The 20,824-nt window shown below is 36.9% G+C and overlaps 1 protein-coding gene across 1 annotated transcript in view; it reads left to right on the top strand.

The window, feature by feature from the left end:
- Positions 1 to 20,824, top strand: part of THEMIS (thymocyte selection associated) — a 262,004-nt gene that overhangs the window by 31,634 nt on the left and 209,546 nt on the right. Inside the window, exon 2 of the mRNA XM_062187262.1 lies at positions 17,834 to 17,992. Within this exon, the coding sequence (XP_062043246.1) occupies positions 17,834 to 17,992 (159 nt within the window). The remainder of the gene's footprint in view (positions 1 to 17,833; positions 17,993 to 20,824) is intronic.

The raw sequence follows: 20,824 nt of genomic DNA, 5'->3' as shown, positions 1-20,824 counted from the left end.
GTATTCCATAATGGTTGTACAGTTTCATTTTTTACCAACAGAAAATTTGGGTACTTTTCTTCTATATCCTCCATAACATTTGTTATTTTTTTTATTTTTGGATAATAGTCATTCTTACTTGTGAGATGATACCTCATTGTGGTTTTTATTTGCATTTCCCTGATGGCTAGTGCTCCTGAGCATATTTTCATGTGTCTGTTGGGCATTTGTATTGCATTCTTTGAAAAATGTCTGTTCATATCCTTAGCCTGTTTCCTAAATGGATTGGTTGTTTTGTTGTTGCTGAGTTTCTTGAGGGTCTTATATATTCTAGATGTTAATCCTTTATCAGATGTATAGTTTGTAAACATTTTCTCTCATTCTGTCAGTTGCACTTTCACTTTTATCAGTGTTTCCTTTTCTGTGCAGAGCTTCTTAGCACGATGCAATCCCATTTTTCTATTTATGCCTTTATTGCCTGTGCTTCTGGAGTCTCATCTAAGAAAACTTTGCCTATGCCAATGTCTTGCAATGTTTTCTCTCTAGTAATTTGATAGTTTCATGCCTTAAATTTAGATCTGTGATCTATTATGAATTGATTTTTTATAAGATATAAGGTAGGGATCTTATTTCATACTTCTATATGCAGAGATATAATTTTTCCTAGCACCTTTTGTTGGAGAGACTGTCCTTTCTCCAAGGATTAGTTCTAGCCTGTTTATCGAATATCAGTTGGTTGTAGATGTGTGGAGTAATTTCTGTGGTTTCTATTCTGTACCATTGGTCTACATGTCTATTCTCATGCCAGGTTGTTTCTTCAGTACCAGGCTGTTTTGATTATAACTGTCCAGTAATAACAGCACGACTTCAGCTCTCTTTTTGCATTTTTATAGAACTGCTTTGTTCAGAACTATAGCCACTGGCTGTATGTAGCCATTTAAAGTTAAATTAATTAAAAGTAAATCAATTTAAAACTAGAGTTCCTCGGTTACATTAGTTATGTTTCAAGTGTTGATGGATCAGTGTAGCTGTTAGCTGTAGCATCAGATATCTCATATTGCAGTGTTTCTACATTGTGAGTAGTTCTATTGGACAGTAGAGCTTTGTAGCTCTCCTGGGCGTCCTCAGGTGAGAACAGGCTTATATCCTCTTGCGTGTCAGTGTAACAGCTGCCTCTATCTTGGCTATCATGAGTCTCCTAAGGCTGACTGTAGTTTCAAGGATAACATTTTCCTCAGGCTCCTAGTATGCTTTCACCTTGCGTGCGTGTGCTTGACCTGACCTTCCTCAGTCTGTCACTCGTGTGAAAGTCGGGCTGTAGAGCCTATGAAAGCATACACATTGATTTATTAAAATCTGACTTTCAATTTGAGATAATGGCAGAGTCACCTGCAGGTTTAAGAAATACAGAAAATTACCTTGTATCCTTTACCCAATTCCCGCTTTGTAACAACTTCCAAAACTGTTGTATGAGATCACAGCCAGGGTGTTAATATTGGTACAGTGAAGACACAGAACATTTTTATCATCCCATCACTCATGTTGCCCTTCTTTAGCCATACCCAGTTTCCTCCAACTTCCCCACCATCCCCTTAACCCCTTTCAACCACCAATCTGTTCAGCACTTTTATCATTTCAAAAATGTTACGGAAAAAGAGACTCAGTGACTAGGCCAAATCCCTGTCCCCCATTAAACCCAGCAGTTTAACCACATCAGAGTATCTGGATTTGATACCCGGCTCTGGCTCCTGACTTCCACTTCCTAACTGTGCACACTCGGGGAGACAGCAGGTGGTAGCTCAAGTACATGGATTCTTGCCACCCATGAGGGAGACCTGGATTGAGTTCCTGGTTCCTGGCTCCAGCCCTAGCTGTTATTGGTCCATTTTGGGCATCTAGGGCTTGAACTTGTAGATAGGAATTCTCTGTCTGCCTGCCTCTTGAAAAATAAATTAAAAAAATAGAGACTTGAAATAGTTAAATTTTTGTGTTTGGTGTTTTTCACTGAGATTCACCCAGATTTGAGGGTGTATCAGTATCTTATTGCTTTTAATTGTTGAGTGGCATTCCACATTTTCACTAATCACATCTTGAAGAAATCTAGTCTGGTTTTTGGCTGTTATTAATAAAGCTTCTATAAACATTAATATGCAAGTTTTGTGTGAAAATTCAAGTTTGCTTTTCTGTTAGATTAATGCCCATGAGTGACAGGGCTGGTCACATGATAGCTCTATGTAGATTAATTTTTTTTTAGAAACTACTATAAAATTCCATTAACAAATATACAAGTAAGCCAGCTTTTCTATGTTCTTGCCAGCAGTTGGTGCTTTCAATATTTTTATATTAGTCATTTTGACAGTGTATAGTGATATTGCATTGTGGTTTTAATTTGCACTTCACTACCAACTAACAATGTGTTCATTTACCATCTGTATATCCTCTTTGGTAAAATGTCTATTGGTGTCTTTTGCCCATTTTCTAATTAGAGTGTTTGAATTTTTACTGTTTAATTAAGTGTTTTCTATACATTCTATGTTCTGATATATGATTTGCAAATATTATCTTCCAATCTGTGGCTTGTCTTTTCATTCTCTTCACATGGCTTTCACAGAATAGAATTTGTTGATTTGGATAAAACCCAATTTATCAAGTTTTTATCAAATGAAAAAATTAAGACTACTTAAAATTTTTTAAAGATTTATTTATTTATTTGAAAAAGTTACACAGAGAGAGGAGAGGTGCAGAGAGAGAGAGAGAGAGAGAGAGAGAGAAAGAGAGGGCTTTCATCTAATGGTTCACTACCCAGATGGCCGCAATGGCCGGAGCTGTGCCGATCTGAAGCCAGGAGCCAGGAGCTTCTTCCTGGTCTCCCACATGGGTGCAGGGGCCCAAGGACTAGGGCCATCTTCTGCTATTTTCCCTGGGCTATAGTGGAGAGCTGGACAGGAAGTGGAGCAGCCTGGTCTCGAACCGGCACCCATATGGGATGCCGGTGCTTCAGGCCAGGGCATTAACCCACTGCGCCACAGCACCAGCCCCAAGACTACTTAAATTTAACAAAGTTTGGGCAAGAGGAAGTTTCTACATCTAGGCCACCTTCTAGACCAGAGGTGGTTACAGATGAGCCATCCCAATGTAGGAACAGGTTACATTTACAGCTAGAGAAAGGGCAATGACATACAGAAAAAAAATCTGGCTATAGTTACATTTGCCTTATATGGGCAGAATCTGATCAGTTGGCCTCCTGAGGTTTCCTTAAACTGACTGCTGTATTGGCTGAGACTCAGTGCCTTCATGCTAAGGGTATATTCTTAGGTTACAATTTGTTACACATTAGACTGTGATGCACATCCCTATGTATAGACACTGCTTTGGGTCAAACATTGTCACCCAAATACGGAGACAGGATTAAGCCTGATTTATTTCAGTATATTTTCCTCTTATTGATCAGAATTTTTGTATGAAAACTAAAAACTTTTCTTGCCTATCTCTGAATCCTGAAGTTTTCTTTCTCTAAAGGCTTTATTCTTTATTTTTTAAAAAAATTTCTAATTAGTGTCTAATACTTGTATGTTTTATGGTGTAGAGTGTAATGTTATATCACATGAATTGCACACACTAGTCGAACCAGACATTCATTTTTCCATTTGCTTCTCTTTTCTTTGTGTTTGGAGCCTGCTAGCTCCTTCCATCCAGTTCTTTAGACAGTATGTAACAAATGTGTTGGAATCAAGGTAATGCTGGCCTCAGTGATTGAGTTTGGAAGGGTTTGCTCTCTTTTCATTCTTTGGATTAGTTTGAGAATTGCTGTTATTTATTCCCTAAAGGTTTGGTAGAATTCAGCATTAAAGTCATGTGGTTCCAGCCCTGCATGGTGGCATAGCGGGTTAAGTCATGTCCTGAAATGCTGGCATCCCACATGGATGCTCATTTGAGACCCAGCTGCTCTACTTCCAATCCAGCTCCCTGCTAATGGCCTGGGAAGAGTAGCAGAGACTGGTCCAAGTGCTTGGGTCTTTGCTGGCCACATGTGAGTCCTGGAAGAAGCTGTTGGCTCCTGGCTCTGGCCTAACCCATAGCTGGCTGTTGAGGCCATCTGGGGGAGAAGATGGAATCTCTCTCTCTCTCTCTCTCCCCCTTTCTCTCTCTGCTTTACTCTCTGTAACATTGACTTTCAAATAAATAAATAAATATTAAAAAAAAAAAAAAGCCCTGTGGCCCCGAAATTTTCTTTGTTGGGAGATTTATGTTTGTTAATTCAGTCACGGTATCTGTTCTTGGTCTGTTCAGATTTTCAGTTTTTATTACTCAATTTTAGTATGTTATATGTACACAAAATTTTTCCTAGGTTTTTCCATTTCTTGTCATGTAGTTGTTTCTGTCACATTGTCCTGTAATAGTTGCTAGTGCAAATGCAAATTACATTTCTTTTTTTAATTTTTTATTTATTTTTTTATTTTTTGACAGGCAGAGTTAGTGAGAGGGAGAGACAGAGAGAGAGTTATAGACAGTGAGAGAGAGACAGAGAGAAAGGTCTTCCTTCTGTTGGTTCACTTCCCTAATGGCCGCTATGGCCGGCACTGTGCTGATCCGAAGCCAGGAGCCGGGTGCTTCCTCCTGGTCTCCCATGCGGGTGCAGGGCCCAAGCACTTGGGCCATCCTCCACTGCCCTCCTGGACCACAGCAGAGAGCTGGACTGGAAGAGGAGCAACCAGGACAGAATCCGGCACCCAAACTGGGACTAGATCCCGGGGTGCCGGCGCCGCAGGCGGAGGATTAGCCAAGTGAGCCACGGTGCCAGCCCTACATTTCTGTTTTATTTATTGTAATATCACCTATTTTGTTTCTGATTTTATTCATTTGAGTATTCTCTCTTTTTTTAGTTTAACTAAAAATTCATCAAGTTTTGTTTACCCTTCCCCCAAAAAACCTGTTAATTTCTTTGATCTTTTCTATTATTTTTTTTTAGTTTCTATTTCATTTGTTCCTGCACTGATCTTTAATACTGCTTTCCTCTTACTAAGTTTTTTTCGTTTTTCTTGAGTGCATTGTTAGGTTGTTTAGTTGAGATCTTTTATGTTATTTGAATATAGGTGATTTTTGCTATAACCACGCTTCAGATTTTGATGTAATCCATAAGATTTGGTATGTTGTATTTTCATTGTCATTAGTTTCAGATAATTTCTTAATTATCTTTGATTTCTTCAATGACCAATAGTTCATTCAGGAGCATGTTGCTAGGTACTGATTTATTTGTTTATTGAGCTTATTTTGTTGTTCTTTCTAGTTTTATTCCATTGTATTCAGGAAAAGTACATGATATTATTCATTTTTTTTAAATTTACTGAGACTTGTAGTGTAATATGTGGTGTATCCTAGAGAATTTCCATATGGTGATTTGAATTCCGCAGTTGTTCAATGTAAATTTCTGTTGGTTCCATTTTGTCTATAGTGCAGTTTAATACTTATTCCTTTGTAGGGTCTTAGTCCACCCGAACGAGGATGGACTGGCTCCGAAGAAAGGTAAGTGCGCCGCTCGCCCATTCCCTAGCCTCCCGATCCCAGAGACAGTCAGACGCAGTGGGGAGTCAAGTCAAGCAGGCAAGAACTCGGTTTATTGCACGTGTAGCAAAACTTTTTAAAGCACAAGACCGTAGGATTACTGGGGCAGGGCATAAGGACCAACCAATTACTTAAAAGGTCATTTTACGGGGTGACTTTTTACAGGACCAGCCATATGTCTGTACACTCATCATCAGTTGTCACTTCCCCTGATGCTGCGTGGCCAATCAGCTTTGGTGGTAAACGACTTTGGGTACCGCCCACCTTACTTCCTTTGGGTGCCATCTTTGAATTGCCACATGTGACTAATTTCCCCACATTCCTTGATCTGTTTTCTATATGTTTGTCCATTGATGAAAATGCACCAATTTTCATTTTTGTTTACTTGACTATTATAGTAGAACTTAGCTCTCCCATTAGATCTAATAATGGTTATTTTATAAAATGGGATACCTGGGCATTGGGTACAAACACATTTAACAATTGTCATAACTTTCATATTGTATTAAAATTCACTTGTTGTAGTGACCTTCTTTGTTTCTTTTTAGTTTTTGTCTCACGGTCTATTTTTCCAAGTTTAGCTACATGAAAAAATGAAATTTAAAAAATTGTATTTTCTGTGAGCTTTGGAAATACCATTATTCTATACAGAAATTGTTTGACTAAAAACAGCTGCATTTAAGTCAAATTTTGCTTCAAAATTTTCCCAAGAATGACAATGGCTTATATACCTAAAGCAATTCTTCAGTCTTCTCCATTCTTCCTCCCTCCACAAGAAGAATGGAATAGTCATTATGGAAGAGTACAGAAAGACAATTATTTTCTTGGTTACTAACAGTCTTAGCTAATGTAAAAGTCAATCTAAGTAGTCCTAGAGTTCTTTTTGTCTTCCATTAGCATCTGCTAGTTTATTTGACCCTATAAAACATAGAAACTGAGAATATTTACCATTCTTCAAAGTAAATGATATTTAAATTCTTTATAGATCTATTCTGGCGTGGGAAGACTACAAGAAAGGATTTTATTTGCAAAAATAGATTGAAGTATTTATTTATTTATTTTCTTAAAGATATATTTACTTATTCAGAAGACAGAGTGACAGAAAGAGAGGGAGAGACAGAGAGAGAGAAAGAGAGAGAGACAGAGAGATCTTCCATCTGCTGGTTCACTCTCCAGATGGGCACAATGGCTGAAGGTGGGCCATTCTGAACCCAGGAGTCTGGAGCTTCTTCTGGATCTCCTATGTGGGTGCAGGAGCCCAAGATTTGAGCCATCCTCTGTTGCTTTCCTAGATACAATAGCAGGGAGCTGGATTGGAAGTGGGGTACCCAAGACTAGAACCGAGACTAGAACCAATGTCCATATGGGATGCCGGCACTGCAGGTAGTGACTTTACCTGCTATGCTACAGCTCCCTGAACTATTAAGTAACATAACTGTGTGATGATATTAATCATTAATCAGTATTTTATAACACTTACTCACTGATTGCAATTATAAATATTGTAAATAAGTAGTTTATAATGAGCATAATGCTTTATTACAGATATGAGAATGTTCAATATATTTTTAGGATCAGTTAGATCTTTAATCTGTTTTCATTTATCCTCTTAAAAAAAGACTAAAAAAATTGACTAAATCAGAAAACAGGGGGAAGAAAAGCAGGATACAAAAAAGATACAAAGAAAGGCACTCTATATTATAGGTCAACTACAATATTTTACAGATGTTAATTTGGGTGTGTTTCAGTACAACCAAGTATAGATTTTGGAGATTTTACCTTATACTATCACACACTTCTAGAAATCAAGGATTTTACCCTCCATTATGAATAACTACATATACTTATAAAGGAATGCAAATTCTGTGCAACCAAAATGAGACTGATCAAATGAAATTTTTCATAAGGTTAAAACTACTCCCATTTAAACAAAAGCTGAGCTTGTGAAATATTTTAACTGCTTAAATCAGTTAGACATTAAAACCACAAACATAAGTAAAAATGCCATGTGGAATGCTAAGTGATTTTTCAGTATATTCAAACCGTATTTTCATCCTCAAACATGTAACATTTAGAGGATAACATTCCTACAAGGTATAAATGAACTATGTATCTACTGGCAAAAATAATCTTTATTGGAATGGAAGATATTTGTATTGCTATGGATAATATTAATTTACATTTCTATCAATTTTCTACAAGGCTCGGTCATTCAAAGCTCTCTCTCTGTATATAGAATTAGGCAATTCCTAGAATATCTCCTAGACAATATCCAGTTGTCAATTGAAAGGACACACAGTTTGGGGCCAGCACTGTGGCATATCGGGTAAAGCCACCACCTGCAGTGCTGGCATCCCTTATGGGTGCTGATTCAAGTCCTGGCTGCTACATTTCTGCTCCACTTCTGAACTCTGTTATGGCCTGGGAAAGCAGTGGAAGATGGCCCAGGTCCTTGAGTCCCTGCACCCATGTGGGAGACCTGGAGGAGGCTCCTGGCTCCTGGCTCCTGGCTTCAAATCTGTCCAGTTTCAGCTGTTGCAGCCATTTGGGGAGTGAACCAGAAAATGGAAGACCTCTCGTTCTGCTTCTGGCTCTTTGTAACTCTGCCTTTCAAATAAATAAATAAGTCTTTAAAAAAAAAAAAGACTCACAATTAATCTCTTTTGCCCTTCCCTAGTCATAGATAGCTTCTTTCCTAACAAGAGTTAGCAGGGTCTTAAGCCATGGCTCTCAGTAGGGTTAATTCAGCAGACTGTGAGTATTCAAACATTACACATTTCAAAGAAAGGATGGCTTTGATTGGCTCTGTGGAGATACCCTCCAAGCCCTTTGATCATATTGCTTGTTTAGAGTATTATTGTAGCTGTGGTCCTTGGACCACACTTGGTAGCTTACACCAACAATAACATTTCTTGTGAATGTCTGTTTTTGTTTTTATGAGGTACTGGGCCACACTCTGTTAACTTGGCATTTTAGAAGGTCCGGTACATTGAGTAGTTAAGATGGGCCACGATTGTACTCCATGTCTATGTTAACAGACCCCTAATAAAATCCCCGGACATCCAGGCTCAGGTGAACTTCCTTGGTTGTTAATAGTTTGTGTATGTTGTTACCCATCGACAATTGGAAAATTATGCTCCCTATGTGTGACATCAAAGGGAGAATACAGCTGGAAACTTGTGTCTGATTTCTCCTGAACTTTGCCCTGTGTACCTTTTTCCTTTGTGTAGTCTTATCCTTTATCTATCACAAACTGTAACCTTGAGTGTAACAGCTGTTCTGACTTCTATGAGTCTTCCTAGTAAATCATCTAATCTGAGGGTAGGCATGGGAACCTCTGATACATACGCGTAGACATCATCTGCTGCACACTCCGGTAGCTGTTGAAGGAAACCTACACCAGACAGAACTGAAAAACAGCTTGTTTCTTCAGGTTGATTTAGTGTTCATCCGAATGCTCATTTGTCATAACCCGCAGTGACAGCTTCCTGAAACTGATCACAGAAGATACTTGTGAGGCTCTTTGTGGAAATCTCTGTACCTCTCCTCAAATCTGTCTCCAAATCCATTCTGCCCGATCTTCTCCAAGACAGCTCTCCAGTGAATTCGCCACTCCCCTTGCCTGGCACATTCCCCGAGGATATTTGCAGAGAATTCTATTCTCTCTCCAAATTAATTGCAAGGCATAAATCTCTGACCTTTTTTCTTAACTTGTCTTTTAATTTTCTCAGTTAGAAATGTCTCTTGTCAATCAGAAGATTCTAATTACAAAGCATTGTTTTTCAGAGCAAAAGTAAAATATCATAATTTGATTTTTTCTATGTAATGAAAAAAATACCATTTTGTTTTTAGCAGGGTAGACAAATTCCTTTACGTTATAATACACTAAATCTCTCTAGGTTCAAAAATCTATTATTCAGTAATCATCCATTATTTGATTCTTTTATTCACATAAAGAGATTTTGGTAATTGTGAAAATCTTCCCTTCCAATAATGCCTATTTTTCAGGATTATTATCTTTAAGTAATCGAAGTTCTTTGAGTTTCAAAGCTAAATAATGACTAATGCTCTCTCTTTCCTGGGGAAATAATCCTTGTGTCTGCTTTCAAGGTGGAAGGGATACAGGGGAAAATCCAGTCACTGATAAAGTATTTTTCTCCTAAATTTGCTACTTGACTTTAAGATATTTTTAATTTTTCTATTGTAGGAATTTCTTTGACTATTGGTTGCAAAGTCACTTATAGCTTTTACGAAATCATTAATTTTTCTTTGTACAAAGATCGGTGTTTATTCCAGAAAACCTCCTTTGGGAATCCCTTATGGTAGGATCCAGCCTCCCCTGGAGCAGATAATGCTCACATTTTCCAGGGGCAGGACACTATGTTGCACAACTGCAATGATACTGTTTGCATCTATGAATGTTGTGGTTCAGGTAGTTTTCAAAAGGGCAACCTAGCCTATAAGCAGAGGCCCAGAACTATCCCGAGTGTTCGACAGCTTTGTGAGTTAGCTAGGACACCTGGTTACAGCTGTCTTCAAACATTTTAAGGATTTGTGTAGAAAAGCTAAAATAATCTCTTTCTGTGTGATTCCAGGGGATAAAAGATAATTTTAATGTGTATATCTTACAGGAACACAGACTACACTCAATAAAATGAACAGCTTTTGAACAGGAAAAATTGCTCAAAAGCAAAGCAGATCACCTTAAAATAAATTCCATCTGGTAAAGTGTTCAAATATAGTTTGGACAAGCACTTGCTAGAGATATTGTACAGGGACTCAATCATTGTAATACATTGGTGAGATAAAAGGATATTTAAGTTTCTGTCTGACACTGAAATTCAACAATCCAAGAGATCATAAGAGTTGCTGGAACTTTGCTTAGAGATGCACGTGAAATTTAAATTTGTTCTATAACTGCCATTAGGTTATATAAAGTTGTGATCCTTATGATGTTACATGCTTTGTGCCTCCAGTCAAGCAGCTTGCATAGAATTAATGTTGGATTGAGAAGGACTGTATTATCCTGACAGATTTCTTTTGACTAAGCCTTTGGGAGTAAATTACCCTAATTTGAAGATTAAACCCTTTAAGAAATATCAGCCAATGAGGTTTAATAAAGGAAGGTAAGTCATAGTGCAGACTGGACTGAGAACAATTCATACCTGACTTTTCAGCTGTTGGATATTTGGAACTTTATGTTGAGGAGGATTATGAGGCCATATTTGGATTTGTCTGGAAATATGTCATGGATGATTAGTAATGCAATGAATAAATAGTAGAATATACTATAGAGATTTGCCATTCTTTTTATGGAGAACACCCAGCATGCTATTTAGGTAGAACTCAAAGAATCCACAGTCTGGAGGATTTTACTTGCTCAAAGCTTTGGACCTCATTGTGCAGATTCAGCAACTCAAGGCATCTGGGGTCGACTAGGCTCAAGCACTGCCTCACACAAGTCAAAGGCTACACTGTAGAAATCCGAATGCCAATGTAATAATTGCAATTAGAGCTGTTACTGTCAAGTTGATTAAAATTCCTATGTCTCGTAGTTAGGGCACCCAGGCTGATGGTGTCATTGATGGATGAACTAATAACACTGATTAAGACTTTGTGTATTAGGTTGTAGCTTTCCTTTCTCACTAGGTTTAAATTTTACTCTAAGTTTCTAGACTACACCCTTGTTTCCTGTTCTGACTGTGGTCATGTATTTGTAGTTGATGCCTTCAGGAAGTGCTTCTCGAACATTTGTTGTGAAGGCCCAGTCTGTTTTAGTTATCAATCTGTTACAGACCTGTGCTTTGATACAATACAGTGTAAATGAGTTAACAACCATGAAATAAAAATATAGATTTTCAAAATGCAAGTAAAATAATTATTTAATTCACTGGACATAGCTTTTCAAAATTTCTGTAACAATTCCTAAATTTTTACTCTCAGTTTCTAAACTATAATTGACCAGCAGAATAATTAATGAAATGCTTAATTAGTGATAATGAACTGATGGAAATATATGATAGAGTAAAATTTTATTTATTTGTTATGTATGGTAGGAACACATTACAGGGAATTTGAATCTCTCTATAATCATTGCCTTCAGACCTTCTATGTTCATTACATGGGACGTGAGGAACAAGTTTCTGATTTTAAATTGGTAGACTACAGCAGCTTTGTTTAACATTTAAGGTATAAAACATAGACAAATATATAATGTCTACAAAACATACTTGAAAGCAAGTCCTTGCTAAAAAAGAAAGCCAAATACCAATGTGATAGTGTTCTTGTAAGAAATTATGGTATTATTTATGATATAATTTTGAGTGGATAAAATTTAGGAAATTTGGGAATATTATCTGGTCAATAATAGTGGCAGAGGATGTAGAACCATTGATTTGTTCCACCAGAGACACATTTTGTGGCTATATGGGAGGGATATTTATTTTATATGCGCACATGCCAAAATTCCATTGTTCTGATAATCCTTGACACAAAGACCCACAATAATGACTTCTTGTATAGCAACACTTGCAAATCCCATTAGTATCAGTTCCTAAATCTATTAACATAATAGTTTTTACTATTCAACAAATAAGTTCTAGCTAGTGTATGAAATTGTGAATCATTCTTCCTCAACCACAAAGCTTCCTCATTGGAATATCATGCTTGTCGGTCACTCAGAGTGGTTGGAAGATGGGATTTTGTAGTTTCTGGCCCTACTATAGCTTTAATCTGGATTTCTTATTTTTGTTTTGCTCTAAGGTCTAGCCTTTCCAGTTGGCAGGGGCTTTTATTGCTTTTCCATCCATGTTCAGATATGTTAAGACTCACCAGCATTCACTACAGCACTGCCATATTTCCATCTTTGGGCTCACACCTCCACTTCACATGAAGAACTCTATATTCAAAGAGTAGAGAGATTATATGGTAATTCTCCTTCATGTGGCCATCATTTTTCTTACTATCCAATCCCAATATTTCCCCTCTTAATACTGATGTTTTTTGGGGGAGGGGGTGAAGAGTCTCTCTGATCTTGAAAAATCATTTCCTGGATTATGTTTAGATATTCTTCTCTGTGTTGTTTCCACTACCAACTGGCAAAATCTATATCTAATAAAGCTATACGTTTGCTTTTTCATGCCTACTTATTTGAATACTGCATAAAATATCATATTTGCTCATTTTTTAGATACATCCTTCATCTAGTGAGAATAACTTTGTCTCTACATATAGGGAATGAAAATATCCTCTTTAGGGAAGATGGACCATATAAATGAGTTTTGAAATCATATACTTATTTAAGGTTTATTCCTATGATGAGCTATCTTGATATTCTTTTGAAAAATTGAACATGTGACTATTACGATCTCTTAATGCCTTATCAACCGCTATATCTAGGGATATGATTGCCAATAAATTAATTTCACACTTAAATGTTTCTTCTGTAAGGATGTTCCTTCTTAATAATTTATAGAGTTCTTAAGCAAGGAATAATCTATTTGTGAGTATAAAACAGGCATCTCCACTGGCAACTCCAGTCTGATGTGGGTTTTATGTATGCTGTCACAGACCATAAATTATGCTTTGTAGATGTAATTTTCCAACACCTCCAAATCTGTATTGCACCATCACCTGAGCTCGTGCCTCAAATCTAGCAATATACAAGTGGCAAAAATATGGTAGTGGTGATCTCTGCAAATAGAAATAATATTATAGAATTGTGTACCCTTACTACTCCTTGTTTAGGAGATTCACAAGGTGGCCTCCTAATATAGCATATGCCTCTATATTTGCTGTCAAAAATACCAACTGAAGACATAACTCAGGCTAAAACCTTGAGTTGACCATGCTTTACATTTCTAATGTATAAGACTACCATTATATTAAAAATAATTTATTATAATTTTATGATAAAGGTAAGTTATGACTCAACATTCCCTAAGGATCTAGTAAGTGAAAAACCTTTATACTGTGGGTATACAAAAGTATAAATATAAACAAGATAACTCCTCTGGGAACTGATAATAAATCTCAAAATGTACATAATATCAGTGGTCAATAGATAATAGTCTGTTAGCTCTTTGTGTCTCCATTAGAGCTCTTATGAGGAGACATAGAAAGCGCTATTACAATATGGAGGAATGAATTACTTCTTACTTAGGTGTGGCATCAATTAAATTTTTAAAGGTGATACAAGCTGAGTCTTTAGGATTGGCTGGAATTTTGATATATTGGTGAGGAGGTAAAGGGATGCATTTGTGTTGAGGGGAGAAAACCTCCAAACAATGTACTTCCCCCTTTTCTGACTGCCACACATTTTTAACTTTGTAGGGAAAATGGAAGAAGATCTATTGAACCAATTGTTTTGGCTGTTCTTATGTGATCACAGCATTGCTTATATGGATTGTCAAACAAGGGATGAGCTCATAAAAGGATATTAATGTGTCATTTTTATTGAGCAAAGTAGCATTATAGAAAAGGTGATTTCAAAGGCACATGGCTCTTTCATTACAGCCTTCAGGGATGATGTTTGATCACTGCAAACAGGCTACTTTGTTCCATCTTTCTCTGATGTTTGGCATTATCCTGAATACATATGCTCTGACTTGGAAAGAATCAGTCTGTAAAGATTTAATAGATTCGAGACTTGCATATTCAAAATCCACGTCTTGTGGTTAAAATGAAATGAAATCTATTTTAATATGTATGACTATATACACATAAACATATTTCAGATATATATCTCAGAAAAATTTTAAAAAGCAGTGGTAATTATTATATGTAGTTGTTCTGAGTTTATGAAAGTTGGCTTTTAAAAAATTTACCATTTTGCATCACCCCTAAGGAAAAAACTTATTATAAGAGGCATTATTTAGTGGTTATAAGGTACAATCATCTTTCCAATTTCAAGGCTTTGAGATTTGCTCCATGCTGCTGTTACTTAGCATGGACTGAAGTTTCTAGTGCTGGGTGCTTGTGAATACTCTCTTTATTAAAAGTGAATTAACAGCTCTCTTGGTTACAAAAAATTGAAAGTCACAAAATATTAAAGAGAAATACTAAAGATTATTATGTGTCTCAGGTCCTTTTCCTTATGGGCCAAAAGAAATGAATTTCTTTTTATTTATTTATTTTTTAAAAGGAGAGAGAAGCTTGGCAAGAGACCTGAAGAGTCAAAAGCTTTTCGTGCGGTGACTAAAATTTACAGAATGCTCTCCGCAGAGAATCCCCTGGCTTCTAGTCCCTGTCAATTGATATGTAATCTCACACAAGTTCATCTTTTCATTTTGAATTTCAAGTGAACCTTTGAAAGCAGGATGCCATTCCCGGTTGGCCAGTTTGATATACCTTACATCTTTGAGTACAATTAAACACTCTTTGCATTGAAATTAAGCCCAACAGGCATCAGCTCAGGTAGGCTAGGTTACATTATGTTCCATTTCATGTGACACAGAAAATCTTTCTATGTCACTTCCCTACTAACAACCTTTCCCTTTCTCTGTCCCCACTTAGAGTATCCGCCACCTCAGCGACCCAGGCTGCTTCCTCTGCGTGGCCTGTTCTCCTTCTCCAGTTAGTTTTTGCAACAATCTAAAAACAGAGGCCATTTCAATTACACATTTATTGCCAAAAGCAAAGCTTTATAAACTTTATGTGCTTATAAATCATCTGCGGATCTTGTTAAAAATGCAGGCTATAATTCACCAGGTCTGGGGTCTGGCCAAGATGATAACAAGCTCCCAGGTGATGCGCTAGACCATACTTTGGGTAACAAATATCTAGAGTATCACAGACCTCTCATTAAATTAGTGTTTGTTCCTGGAGCCGGGTAACCAGAAATGTAGGCTATCCCTTTTTCATACTTGTCCTTTCTTATTTACATTATGTATATATAATATATATTTAAATTTTATTCATTTATTTTTATTTGTTTGAAAAGGAGATGAGCAGTTTGTTATTCTAACTGCAAAGTTAACTCCCCATTTGTATACAGATGAGCAGGATGGGGTCAGGCCAAAGTGAGGGGCCCACAACTTCTTCTGGTTCTGCTATGTAGGTGGCAAGGGCCCAAATACTTGAGCCATCATCTGCTACCTCCTAGGGTACACATTTAGCAGGAATCTGGATTGGAAGCAAAGACAAAGGGACACAAACCAGGTTCTCCAATATGGGATGTAGACATCCCAAGTGGCAGCTTAACTGCTGTGGCATATGCCTGCCCTTTAGTTTACATTTTTGATACAGCAAACTGCTTGAAGTTTCCGGAATATATCAGATTCTTTTGCATCTCGATACCTTATCAAATATTATTCTCTCTACCTGCCCTTGTATCTTGTAACACTTCCTTTACCTTTAAAGTTCAGTTCCGCTGTGGTCTCCTCCAGGAATCCTTCCCTAATCCCTTTGCCATGTAATTGCTTGATGAAATGTTTCTGATATGCTCCCAAAATGCCCTGTAGTTCCTATATTATAGCTTCTTCATAATCTCTTGCAACTGTCTGCTTACTTGTCCATTCTTTGGAGGGGGCAGAGATTATGCATTTTATCTCTAATGCCTTACTGCCAATCCCAATGCCTGATACATTAGTAGCATTTTATTAAAGTTTACTGACTGATTGAAGAAGGGAATTTGACTTCTTGTCATGTAAAAATATGGTGTAATATTTTGTCTCATAAAGTTAAAATTCAATTGGGAGTAGTAAAAACTATATTCATAAAAAGTTAAGTACAGGGTGAGATAATACTGAAGATATAAAATGTTGTATGTGATTAATTGCTGAATGTGGATCATAGCAGATAGCTATGCTGAATCCACTGGAGGAAAATGGCTCTGTGGATTTTTTAAATCAATTTTTAATATCTTAATTTGTTCTACAAACTATTTGAACCTGCTGATAACTCTGTGTATTAGAGTTAATGAAACTATAAGCACAGGCTCATACACAGTTAAGGGAATGGTTTGGGAAAAGGAGGGAATTGTGAAAGTATTTACCCAGCCTGAGGAACAGATTAGTGTGTCGTAAAAGTGCACCTCACTGAACAGAGGACGTCAATATTAGGGCACAGGCTTTCCATTTCCACTCTGCCCCCAAGGCTGACTCCCACAGGGGCGCCAGCGTCTTCTGTGTCCTCCAGCTTCTGGTGGGTTGTGGATCATAGGTTACTTCAGCCCTGGGAGAAAAATGAAGTCAGGAATTTTACTTTATTTTTTGGGAGGAAGAGTGGGATGGTTGCCTAGAGCTGGCTGTGCCACTTGGTAAATTGCCTGTATGTTAAAGCTTTCGAATTATTCTAATTACAATGTCCCCCTAGAACCCTGGGCTCATACAGTTTACATTTAGTGTGGTAAAAGAGAAAATAAATAATTTTGGAGGTAAGTAAAAATGAACTCCTTATAAAAAAGTCAGATATTCTCAAAGTTTGTGTATATCAGTCTTTAGTTGACTGTTCCATTGTAAAGAAATAATATGTCAAAGATAGAGTCCCAAGTCGTTCCCTTTTCATAGGGAGTAGGTTATCTGTGCCTTTGCTTCTCCTCATTCCTGTTGTCATCGGATTATTTCACTGCTCACTCTCTGTCTGTCTGAGGATAGAAAAGGAATTTTTTTTAAGAAAAGGAAATTAATGAATGAAAGTGTAGCTTTAGCATCTATGATAAAAAGTTTGTCAAGAAAGAGACTGAAATCCTGAACAAAAATGAAGTTTCCGTTTATCTGGCTTGGACTGCCCCCTATTGCTGTAAAGATACCAGAATTTGCTTCCAGTTTATCAAACACCACAATGTGTTTGATGAATGTGGGCAAAAAGTCCTATATTCATGATAGCGAAGAGAACCAGGTCAGTTAAACAATCAGATTATCTTAATATGGAGCTCTGTGTGCAGTCTTTGGACTTTGGATTGTCTGACAACCCTGTTTGCATACTTACTTAGATCATTGGCATGTATGAGCCTAATTCTGTGACCCAGCAAAAATAGATCATAAATTCGAGCAGCAGAAGACATGTTTGTAGGCTGACCTTGGAGAGATGAGCTAAGGGTGCTGAAGACATATAAACTCAATTTCCAATAATAAAGAAAAATGCTTTTACTTTGCCCAGTGGATGAAGTGGAAATCTAACATTTTTTCTGGTACATGCTGAATGTTTTATCAGACTTGATTAAATTCCTCTTTAGTAGGAAGCTAAGGGAGAGACTGAGTACAAACACGTCGTATGAGGCTTTTGACTCCTCTTTTGCTCTTCACTGTGTAATTCTTTTTCTAAAGTGACTTTTACTTTTCTTTCTTTCCAGGCTCCATTTATGAAATGTTTGGAAATGAATGCTGTTTGTCAACGGGAGAAGTGATTAAAATTATTGGTCTCAACATTAAGAAGATCATAGCTGAAATCTGTGAACACATTGAAGATTGTGAGCCCCCACAACCATTTGAATTGCCTATGAATTTTCCAGGTACAGTTGCCACTGCCTCTCCCTCATGAAACTCTGCTGTTAGTCGTTATGTACACCTCTACAACTGAAAACAATGAAAAAGTGAGGCTTTTTATTTCTACTCCAAGACAGGGGGTGAACAACAACAAAAAACCCCCAGAATGCTCATGGTTCAGTCATCTTAAGGACTAAAAGAAGGCGAATATTATCTAGGTTTTGAAATAAATGTCTTTTAATTAAGAGTTAAAGTTTTGATCAATAAAATATGTAGTGAGTTCCAACTATATGCTGAGTAGTGAGAATCAACAAATTGAAGGCACAGAACTAGCTAACATCACTGAAATATGTCTATTCTTTGCTTTCCATTTGTTATTACTGTAGTTCCCTGGATAATTTAATGTTCCTACTGATCTTAATGAAACGTCTTACCACTTTTTGTCTCATTACCTCCACTCAGAGTTTCAGAATCAGCTCAAATATCATGCCATTGAGAAAATTTTTGCTGACCTTCTATTCTAATCTAGATATCTCTCTTTTGTGTTACCACAGTGTCTTTGGCACTAAGAATGTACCTGATTGAATAGTCATTAACTCTTGCCTTGTTTGTCTTATTCTATAGATAAGAGATTGGCCAACTTTTTCTATAAAGGGCCAGTTAGTAAATATTTTGGGCTTTGCAGCCAGATGGACTCTGTTACAACTACTCTACTCTGATGTTGCAGCATGAAAGCAACTGTAAATAATGCAGGAACCAAATAACACGACCAGGGCTTAACAAAACTTTATTTAGAAAAGCAGTGGCCAGCAGGATTTGCCCTGTCAAATGTAGTTTTTGAGCTCCGCCTGGACTCAAATTCCTTGGTAGATCAAATATTATCTATGAAACTTTGTATTTCTAGTACTAAGTATGGTTCAGCATAGACAATGTGCTTAATAATTATTTATTGAACGGATAATGGGTAGTAGAAGAGAACATCTGATGGGGCCGGCACTGTGGCACAGCAGGTTAAAGCCCTGGCCTGTATATACCGTATGGGTACTTCATTTGAATTCCGGCTGCTCCATTTCTGATCCAGCTCCCTGCTAATGCTCCTGGGAAAGCAGCAGAGGATGGCCCAAGTCCTTGGCCCCTGCAGCCACATGGGAGATCCAGGAGAAGCTTCTGGCTCCTGGCTTCAGAGCTGTGCAGCTCCAGCTCTTGTGACCATTTGGGGAGTGAACCAGCAGATGGAAGACCTCTCTCTGTCTGTCTCTACGTCTCTCTGTAACTCTTTCAAATAAATAAAAAATAAATCTTAAAAAAAGAGCTTCTTATAATCAATTATAATATAATATGTTTCTTAGTATATTTAAAGTTTCCTTGAGTTCTATAGGAGACTTAAATAGCATCAGATAATCAGATACTGGTTTGGATTTTGGAATTATTGTATTTCAGTTTTCACTATCCTTGTGTTATTGGGAAGAATAACTATTGAAATATAGTTAAAGAGTTTAGAATGCTATTTGGCATATAGCCAAAAAAAAGTACCAGCTTTTATTGCCGTTATTAATATTGTTCAAACTATTTCTGTGATATTAGGTAAAGCTTTTCAGAGAATGCTATACTTTGTATGAATCTTGGAGAACAAAAATAACTCTGCAAAATGCCCTAGTATCTCACCCCTTTCATTTGAAAATTATCCATTGTTCAGTTCTACCTATTCCTTCTTCACTCTTGTCCTTTCCAACAATAGTACTCAAACTTGACTGCACATTGGAATCACCCAGTGAGCTTTAAAAAATCCTGGTGCTCAGGCTACTATCACGAGGCATTCTGATTTATTAGGTCTTGGGTGAAGTCTGCTCACAAGATTTCTTAAAGCTTCCAGGGTGATACTAAAGAGCAGCCCGAAGTTGAGAACCGTTGCTTTATAATAAGCATTTCTAAGAACTCAAATTATATTTAACAACTCCCTTTTTTGAATCATTGTAGTCTTTCCTGCATTAATCATTGCATTTGTAACATTTTCTATGTAATTGAGCTTATTTATGTGCTTGTCTACCTAACAACATCTACCTAATAGATCACAAGATTGCTCAAGGCAGAATATGACATGGTGTTTAGGAGAATATGTGTATAATAAATATTTGGTGGTGTAAATGACTAGAGTCTTCTGATAGAAGATGCATTTCTCATTATAGTGAAAACACTTAGCTGTCCATAAGGAGTTTAATTTAGATGCTATTTAAAATATCCCTTTGAACTTTCAGTTGACATGATAATCTTGCATCAATAGCAACAATTTGAAAAATATGTCTAAAATCCAGTTTATTGAAAGGATCAGGGATAAAATGGAGGAGGAAAGTGATTGATGATGCCGAGGAAATATTTTCCTTCAAAGAGGACTCCTAGATGGTGATGAAAGGGATCCCAAATAGAGGAATAATCCTGCATCAGTACTAGAATGAAAGGTAAAAGTTGAGTCCACTCTTTTTTTCATAAATCTCAACAGAAATCTATATTTCATGCTTTATTTAAAACTTTCAATTTAAACTCCCAATTAGATTTTAGGCTCAAGAAGTCTAGTATTATTTTAAAAACATTATTATTTGAGAATTTTCCAAATTTTATTTTGTTATTAATTTTTTATATTTAAAAATTTATTTTTTATTAAAGAGTATGGGTTTCATGCATTCCATAGAATTCCAAGAAGACAACCACACTTCTTTCCCTCTCATCCCTGCCCAAACCCCTCCCTCTCTTCCTTCTATTCCTTTCATCAGTTTTTGCAAAGAAAAAAAATGCATAATTTTAATCCACTCTATATTCATAGGATTAATTCCCACTAACCATAATATTCAAATATTAAAAAT

The sequence above is a fragment of the Lepus europaeus genome, chromosome 3, assembly GCF_033115175.1.
Source record: "Lepus europaeus isolate LE1 chromosome 3, mLepTim1.pri, whole genome shotgun sequence".
Classification (NCBI taxonomy): Eukaryota; Metazoa; Chordata; class Mammalia; order Lagomorpha; family Leporidae; genus Lepus; species Lepus europaeus.
The sequence above is the reverse complement of the archived record's forward strand: the minus strand, read 5'-3'. Positions and strand labels throughout refer to the sequence as shown.